Below are 8900 nucleotides of genomic sequence, written 5' to 3' on the forward strand. Positions count from 1 at the left end.
TATTGTGTAGTTTTTTTTAGGTTGTTGTATTGTTTGTTGATGCTGTTGGGTGATTGGTTGAAGCTGTTGTGTGGTTGGTTGAAGCTGTTGTGTGGTTGGTTGAGGCTGTTGTTTGGTTGGTTGAGGTTGTTGTGCGCTCGGTTACCGATAGACTTTTTTGCGGTCGGTTGAGGATGTTGTATAGTTGGTTTATACTATTGTATTGCTGGTCGAGACTGTTGTGTGGTTGAAATATGCTATTGTGTAGTTGGTAGAGGCTGTTGTTTGCTTGGCTGATGCTATTGTGTAGTTTTTTTAGGCTGTTGTATTGTTTGTTGATGCTATTGGGTGATTGGTTGAAGCTCAGAGTAGAGGTAAAACGGACCTGATAAGTTACTGTTCTCAGATATTAAAGTATCTTTTAAAGTGTTTTAAGTTTTAAGTGAATAGTTGTCATTTATTTGATTCGAGTCCCTGCTTTCATATGCATTGGACTCGTAATTCTTGAGCCATCAAAAAACACCCCTTATGGTGAAATCCAATCCAAAGGCAGCGTCGCCACGTCTTCAACTGATCATGGCTTCCATTATAATCTTTGGCCTTATACGTTTAGATTGTACTTCTATATTTAGGGATGCCCCTATGGCTATCAGATATTTTCCATATTGATGATTCCGTACTCCCGTCACGTCGGCTCCGAGATTAATTTCCATCTGTAATATTTCTGTGTCCCTTTCTGAGTTTAGATTCTCTCCTTGGTTGATGATGGGATAAACCTGTTGAGCCTCTGGTGTTTGACCGTAGTTTTATGCTTGGTAAACAATCCTGGTTTTCTGTGATCAATATTCGATACGGTCATTACCGCCGTGTTCCGAGTGGATAGTGCTGTTCGTGCTAGCAGCGTACGTAGCGAATTCGTCGCTGATAAGGGTGCTTCATTTAACAATCACACAAGTTTTAACGTGCCCCTGCTGTGGCATTTAGGGACCAGATTATCAAAAAGCCAGTCCAAATCCCAAAACCAAGGATTATCAAATACTTAGTTTTGGATCCAGGATCCAATATTCTGATATTAGCGTGATCAGAAATCTAGTGGGATTACCGATAGACAATACCGGGACTCTCGCGCGTGAGAGAAGCACTTATGTATGAATCGAGTCTAGTGTAGAAAACACCAAACACAAATAAAGACTCAATGCGAGTGCTTCAGCCTAAGACTTTTACCTAGCTGAGAGATCTGCACTCGAGAAGAGGTCTATTGTTACCTTTGGTCGTACCTTGTAAGCTACTCTCAAACTCTGCACCGCGGAACAAGATGCGTGTTACATAAACGGATGAGTACGGAAGCGTGCATGTCGGTAGACTTAAGAGGCTCACCAAAAGCCCGAAGTGTACAGCCATCATGTGCCAAGAGGACATATGAGTATCTTTTGGCATCAGGAGGAAGGGACATGTAGTCCAAATTAATCTTATCAGACATGGCCGCCGGTCGGGAACGCTGTTGTAAGAGACCTCGCGTGCGGCCGGTTGATAGTCTAACCTGAATTATGCCACTATACGTCTCCAAACCCAAGGCTTGGCGACGGCCAGCCAAGAGGTGGCTATACCCGTCATGCCATATCCAAATGACGGCATGGACCCGTTCGGGGCACACAGGTTGATCCATGCATGTAAGGTGTAGGGTCTCAATCTGTTGAAACACTGATGTGTCGGTTACAGGGTGGCGATGTCGTACCGTATTCGTCCGGCGGTTATGGAGGGGGGCACCTGTGTGGGGTGCGGTTGATACCGTGTACGGGATGTCAGGCGGGAGTGCTGGACGAGGCTGCCACTATTTTTTAGGGGACAGTGGTTAGTTGGCGGAGAGGTCCTTGTCAGGACCTTGTGTAGCTATATCGTTATCCGATAGGTCAGGGTAGGGCGAGGTGTGCGCATTCAATGAATGCTGCACTGCGAGTTCTTGGTGCTGGCGAATCCAATCGCCAGTGCCAAGTGGAACCTCTTGAAAGGAAGGAACGGCATCGTTAGCCGTGTAGCCCTGATCAGGATGGTACTCGCTATTATATTCCTGGATAGCCACATTCAGCGAGGCTTTGAACGATGATGTGTCGGGTTGGGTCCTGGTCGGAAAGTCGTCGGTGCGGGTGGGCATGGCGTCGGCGACGTGTGATCATCGTTCGTCCAGCGGTCGGAGGAAGGGATCCACCATGAAAGTTATGTACATGTGGTAATTGTCCGTTGCTGGGACAGGCGACGGAATGCTGGGACAGGCACAGGCATGTTATCTTTTATTGCGTCCGGGACGGCCTCAGATATGGTAACGTCGGGTGCATCCGCACAAAATTCCGTTGGTTCAGTGGGAGCATGGGCAGTGTCTGGTGTAGCGGTCATGAGCATTGGTTCGTCTTCATCTATAAGCTTAGTTTTCATCCACAAATAAGGAAACGTTCCGGTTAGTGGCTGTCCTCCGTGGCTGGCATGAAAACATCCGAGAGGGAATCGGATCCCGTCACCACTGGCGGAACAGGTAGTGGGCTGTCCGGTGTAAGGGCTGCAGCAGGGACTCTCAACGGGATTGGAGATATTGTTGTCCTCCGTCAGAGAGATGTAGTGATGTACAGCATGGGGTCATAGCCGATCGTGAGAAGGCAGTTGGGAGGACGGTAAGGCCGACTCGCTTCCAGAAACTGGTCGGGACCACAAATAGCGGTTAGGCCCCACGAAGGTGTGCGATAAGCGTGAATGGCCACGGCGGTTTACCCTCGATATGCCTGCCTCTACGGGGATATGTGTCGTCACGGTGTGAGATGACAAGTGACGTTTCCAGGACGAGGCGAAAGACGACAGATAACTAGACGGCCGATGGCCAGAAGGAAACGCATGCGACCACGGACGTAAAAATAACGTCCGGAACTCGAACACGAAGGAATCCACCGATGTCCGTTCAGGGCAAGGTCATCTAGCAGTGTTTATGTTGGATCCTGGACGGAGTACGCGTCCTGAACACATGCGCCCGTGCCGTCCTTTGTAGATCGTGAGGACGTGGTCCTCATGGCTGGCGAACAGCTCAGAGTCGAATGGGGCCCATATTTGTTGCTACACATCAATCCATAGATCATTGATAGCCCAACTAGTGTGGTCCAAAACTGCCTCATCGAGGGGGTCTGTCGGCTTGTGCCAATGCACCAGATCCTGTTACAGTTTGCGAAGCCGACTGTCATCTTCGTCAGAAGCGACGGGAAGCCGACACTTTGTTGAGCCATCTATAACAGTTCATCAGTCTCATCCAGGCATCTGGAGAGGTAGTCTCCCAAGACTGTCAGCGGGCCCTCGATGTACTTTATGTCGATAGGTATTTCGCTGATATCTTCGATGCTGCGGGGCCAGCGCTTGTGCTTGATAGAGCGTGAGTGAAGATAGGAGCTAGGATCACGCAAGATGTTCCTCAACGGCTTATGGTCCGGTAGGAGAATCATAGCTTGGTATGAGCGGTGGGAAAGGCCCGCTACCTTGCAGACTATGATACGGCACCCAATCATTTCGTGACTGGTGGCATCGTAGTTCTCCTGGGCTTCAATCATCTTGGCGGATAAGGAGACCGATGGGTAACGGTATTTATCATCACCGATGGTGACACCGAGGTCACGCGGTGGGTCTGGTAGGTCCGTCACGTTGGGCAGTGTCTTCTCTGGTCTGATCCGGTCCGTATAAACGGGTCGAAATTGTATAGTATAAGGATATATAGGCGGTGCGTCGTCGTCGTGAGCTGCTGCCTGCTCGCTGTCCAACTGAGGCTCTGTAGCAGAAGCTACATACTGGCGCGTTGGCAGGGGTCGGTCCACAGCTGCCTTGATCTGTTCGGTGAACATTCGAGTATCTGTGGACGAAGCTACACACTGGTCCACACTGACCGTACGAGCACCAATAAGGGCTGGTCGGGTCGCAGCTGCAGTCATGTAAGGTTTGGAAGCACTGGCTCGCGGCTGTGCTAAACACACCGGGAGGTCAGGTCGTGGCAGTATCGTCATGGAGGCAACTATGGCGTCCTGTTGTGCTAGAATTTCATCTGTCGTCGGTCGTTTCGGGATTGGTGTCATGCGTCGGCAATGGACGCTTGTGCGCTTCGAGTTTCGGGAAGTCCGCAAAAGCAGAGAGATGCACTGGTAGGTCTTTGTCGGTAGCATTAGTACAGCGGGGAATTAAGTCGTCACTGGTCTCGTTGGATAGGATTGCTAGCGTGGGTACTTGTGGTTGGTTCGGCACTGGAGGCAAGTTGAAGCCAGTGCGGTAGACATTGCACTCTTCAATGACTGCTTGTTCCGCATCCCACTCAGGCGTGCCAGGTGGTGTTATCTGAACAAAGACCCCGTCTCCATGCTCTTGTTACTAGCATCCGGGATTGCTACATGTTGTTGATGCGGTAGAGGGTGATACCAGGCGAATGCCAAGGCCGATCGTTGAGAAGAGGTACGTGTGGGCAATCTCATGTATCGTCTCCCACTTGAAGACTGCACCCTTGCGTGTCAGGTCGGAAAGCACCGCTGCCTGTGTCGCGTAGCCTGGAGTATAAGTGGCCCATCAGGAAAGAACTGCAAGGACGCTAGTGAGTTCCTAGCGGTTGGTTGGTGGCGGTCTATCAAATAATGTCTGGGCTCTCTAAAACATTATCGCCGAGGTGTTGCGGATATTTTCTATCAGGATTGCCCACTGGCATTTCCGGGGTTGCAGCTGAATATGCTTTGCGATGCAAATACGGACAATTGAGAAAACATCAGTACAGTGGTCGTCGTTAGCCTCGAGCATGGTCTATGCGGCCTTCTGGGACGTCGTTAAGTTGCCGTCGTCGAGCTACGCCTGGAAGGTCTCGATTAGGCGGAACGTCGTACCTATGTAGTGTTGCACACCCTCCAGAAGGTAGCGTGGTTGGTGAAAGCGCCTGTCAGCCGTCGTGAAGGTTAGGCACCCTCTGGAGTCAAAGTGGAGGAGCAGCTGGTGGTACGAAGCTGCTAGACCAGCAGCGGATTGGACCTTCCTATCCTTGCAATTCTGTTCCATCTTCGCGGTCTCGACTGCGTGGAGAACATGATCGGCTGAGACCCTTCCTCGAGTCGGAGCTGTACCAAGACATCGTTGATCTAGCGTGGTTGACGTGGGTCCTATCGCGCTTCGTTCAAGAAGTCGTAAGCGTCTATAACTCACTAGGGCCCTTGTTGAGGATCTTCGCTGGGCGGTCGAGGTGCCGGAAGTCATATTCGTCCGGTATCTTCTCATCCTGTGGTTCGTAGATGGGAGGTAAGTTGATCTTGGCCAGTTGTTCCGGAGCCTGGGAAATAAGGAAACCGACCGGGTACTTGACCCATGGAAGGTCCAGCTGTAACTGCGGCGGGGAAGTCGACTGGTCCCAGGAGATTCCAATGAGGTTCTCTTGGAGATGGTCGAACCCGAAGAGCACCTCACAGTCACGGGGAAGCCAGTCAGAGACAAAGAAGTCTACTGACTTGATTTCGTAGAGGGTAGAGGTGGCGATAGGGGGGGGGCGTACGGGAAGTAGGCAGTAACTCGGTGGTTCAAGATAGCTTGGCCATCGCTCCTAAAACTTTATAAATAAACTGAAGATACAAAATGAACCTTACAGTGTAGTCGTTCCACAAAAGTCTGGAGTAACATAGCGGGCTTGGAGCCTGTGTCCACGTAGGCCATGACATCCTCCTGCTCACATACGGCCTACAATACCGGCCCTGTCCATTCATCTATGATTGATATATCTATGTACATGTTGTCATCCATGTGTCCGTATATATGTTGTCGTTGACTTAGAATTCGTTGTGATGTGTGGGAGCAGAGTCCACTGGTAAGTTAGTGTTCACTAGGTACGCCCTGTTCCTGCCCCAAGTCAATGGTCGCGTGGTATGTCAGCCCCTGTGACGAATAGGGTGGAATTCTCGGTAGTCTTGGTTGCTGTTGTTGCCGTGGCCGATATAACCTTATTAGGACATCGTCTAGAATAATGCCCTGTCTGCTTGCATGTATGGCAGATGGGACAGAGCTTATCGGCGTGTCTCAGGCGGCACCAGGGCACGTAGGAATATCCGTGCGTGTTGAGTCTTGGGACTGGCGGCGACCAGTTCCATAGCGGCTGTCGCGTCCAGGATAAGTTTCCCTGCCAGCAGAATGTGACAGCGAGTTCCGTCCTAAGTGGTACTGGCTATCGCGGCTATGTGACGGAGAGCGGTGGCAGTCGAAGGAGCGTCCCCTCTCCCCTGTATGAGCGGGAGTCGCGGTGTGGCTGCTGACTGCTGGTGTATCCAGTCTCGCTCTGGTATCCTGAGTCGCTGAGGCGACCTGGAGAGGGCGCAGGAGGACGTCCGCGCGCAGTGATCATACGGGCTGTATACGCTGCTGCCTGTGTGGTACCATACATGTCGAGTGCTTGTAGGACCCCTTCCTTCAGTTCTCCTGAATAGGCGGCCGCAATAAAGGCACGGAGCGCGGTCTGTAGGTCCTTAAGGCAGGTGTAAAGCTCCGGTAAGGCCTTGTACCAAACCAGGATGAGTGCTTCACAGATATCGATAGAGATGGATGTTGGCGGTATAAGAGATTGATTATGGAACATGCCCTGCTTGTCGGCATTCTTCTGAATGTCCCGGACAATGTCTTTCCGCGTAGGCAAAGCCTTGACCGATGGCAGAAGAGTATGCCGTGTTAGGGCGTGGTCGAGGCGTGTTTGCCCGACATGCATCCCAAGCCCTGGCTGCGAACATTGACGACGAGCAGACGCGAGCGTGGGAGCCAATAATTACGCTGATGCACGTATGTATACTTGTGGAGAGCCGCCATCGTCCGAGAGAGAAGATAAAATCATCATTATGCTCAAGGAGAGAGCCGTCCAGCTGAACTACATACCTTGACGTACGCAACCAGAGTGATTTGAAGAAATGTCCCCAGTCTTACTGCGAGAAAGACGCCCAACACTCTGATTTCTACAAACGATCTGACTTCCAGTTCTAAGATTTGTAAGCGCAATTTATAATTGTTCCCAGACATGGTCACCTAATAAATTCTGTTACTGCATATCCAGTATCGATATTTAGTTCGTTTGTACATCGGATTTTAGGAATATTCGGAGATGGACATGTTTCAAGCCTGAGCATTCAATTCATCATTACGTGCTACGATCGCTGGCTTGCGTGTTAGACTAAGAGCAATAAGGTATCTGAGTTGCGACTCCTAATACTTCATGTATTAATTCACATGTTGCCTATGAGCGTACTGTGATATGTTTTGATTCAATTGTTGCATAGTTGATCCATCATTCCTGTAAATGCTAGCACAGTTGTACAAAATATGTGATAAAGGCAAGTATCACATCTGGGAAACCTTTACGAATTCAAAAAGCTATCCTGAGAACCTCTGCATGAATTCAAAATCTCTACTGATCAAAGCATGGAATACATAAATGATGATACGGTGTAATGATGTTCTCTATTGACCTTGCCATATTAATTAACAATATATTGCAGATACTTCCGTACTATAGATACATGAATACTGTAACGCTCTACAAGCACGTCTGCTTGCACAAAGACCTAAATCTAGCTCGCATGCATTGAGTTCACATAGCTGCATATCTTATCGTATAAAACGTTTTGGAGATACCCACAATACTTGCGCCATTGTTTTACTTCTCTTGGGAGGTTTTTAGTGAATTATTGCGATGCATCTTATGAGTTGTGTAGCGTGCGCGTGGCAGCCCCTTCCTTGAGAGCTTGTGACAACTTCTCATATACCACAAACGTTAGCATCGTTGCGGGTGCCACGCGAATTAAATTGGGACCTAAACCTCGGTAGAAACCACGTATACCCTCAGCCCTGTAAGTAAACGATGATGCATCAACATAAGAATGGTGGTATACTTTCGTGAGCAAACATCGAGAACATTAGCTCATAATTTCTACATGAACACGCGCAGCAATGAACTACACAAGCCGAACACTTACCCCCAGATCTTCTGAATGCAATCCACGACACCGGTGTATGTCTTATTATTTTCTCGTTGTATTTGCAGGCGACTCCGAAGCACCTAAAGAAAGTTTGAATTCGAAAACCATGTCACCACAAAATAAGGTATATATTAAGTCTGGAAAAGTGCGACTCTCACAGCGACATAAGTGGATTTTCCGGTGTAAACACCCTAATCCAGGTATTATTTAAAATCTATGAATTCTGTGCGCGCGGCATATCAGCTATGTGTGCATGTATACGGATTTACAGTGCTACCTTGTGTACAATATGACTCATAAATTGCTCTTGCTGGATAATGAGGAACACGAACAGAATTAATCTATCCAAGCTGCATTCATTTGAATACCTGGACCGCTACGTACATTTCATTCGACATCATCTACTTGCAAATTGAACGTAGAAAAATTTACATAGACTGTACTGTTTAAGATGTATCCAACTTAACATGCGTTTGTTGTACCAGTGTATACACGCCAGTTTGTCGATTTTTAGGAATCAGCAGATATACAACTCTTCATGTGTAACTCCAAACACGTGTATACGTATACTCACATACGACAGCCCACAATTCCCAACGCAGTCTAATCACAATATTGCAAACCTATCAGACAGAAAAATAGACTCAAGCGCAACACGCGAGGATACCCTTGTACCACAATCGCTTAATATACCTGATACGGGTAGGTGGTTGTGCTTGCTACAAATTTAGACGCCAATGCCATTCCCATCGTTTCCACAGCCGTATGCGTCTGTGTCTCCCTGCGGTTCAGTGCAAGTCAGAAATATAAGACAGGATACAGGCATACGGACATAAAATACACACACACACACCCACACACACACATATATATATATATATACATATATATATATAGTANATAGTAGATATATATATATAG

General features: G+C 48.5%; 4 protein-coding genes across 4 annotated transcripts; all 4 read right to left on the reverse strand.

Annotated features, from left to right (window-relative positions):
• Positions 1-1830: 1830 nt before the first annotated feature.
• SARC_00327 (hypothetical protein) lies at positions 1831-2131 on the reverse strand (the record flags this gene model as incomplete). The annotated part of the gene is made up of 1 exon (XM_014305989.1): positions 1831-2131. The coding sequence occupies one exon, from the start codon at positions 2129-2131 to the stop codon at positions 1832-1834; it is 300 nt and encodes a 99-aa protein (XP_014161464.1). The 3' UTR covers position 1831.
• Positions 2132-3242: 1111 nt separating this feature from the next.
• Positions 3243-4076, reverse strand: SARC_00328 (hypothetical protein; the record flags this gene model as incomplete). The annotated part of the gene is made up of 1 exon (XM_014305990.1): positions 3243-4076. The coding sequence occupies one exon, from the start codon at positions 4074-4076 to the stop codon at positions 3243-3245; it is 834 nt and encodes a 277-aa protein (XP_014161465.1).
• A 1091-nt stretch (positions 4077-5167) lies between these two features.
• Positions 5168-5679, reverse strand: SARC_00329 (hypothetical protein; the record flags this gene model as incomplete). Its single annotated transcript, XM_014305991.1, has 2 exons — positions 5168-5569; positions 5608-5679. The coding sequence occupies 2 exons, from the start codon at positions 5677-5679 to the stop codon at positions 5168-5170; spliced, it is 474 nt and encodes a 157-aa protein (XP_014161466.1).
• Positions 5680-6193: 514 nt separating this feature from the next.
• Positions 6194-7023, reverse strand: SARC_00330 (hypothetical protein; the record flags this gene model as incomplete). The annotated part of the gene is made up of 2 exons (XM_014305992.1): positions 6194-6730; positions 6883-7023. The coding sequence occupies 2 exons, from the start codon at positions 7021-7023 to the stop codon at positions 6194-6196; spliced, it is 678 nt and encodes a 225-aa protein (XP_014161467.1).
• Between the last annotated feature and the right edge of the window lie 1877 nt (positions 7024-8900).

This window comes from Sphaeroforma arctica (genome assembly GCF_001186125.1).
Source record: "Sphaeroforma arctica JP610 unplaced genomic scaffold supercont1.9, whole genome shotgun sequence".
Taxonomy (NCBI): domain Eukaryota; class Ichthyosporea; order Ichthyophonida; genus Sphaeroforma; species Sphaeroforma arctica.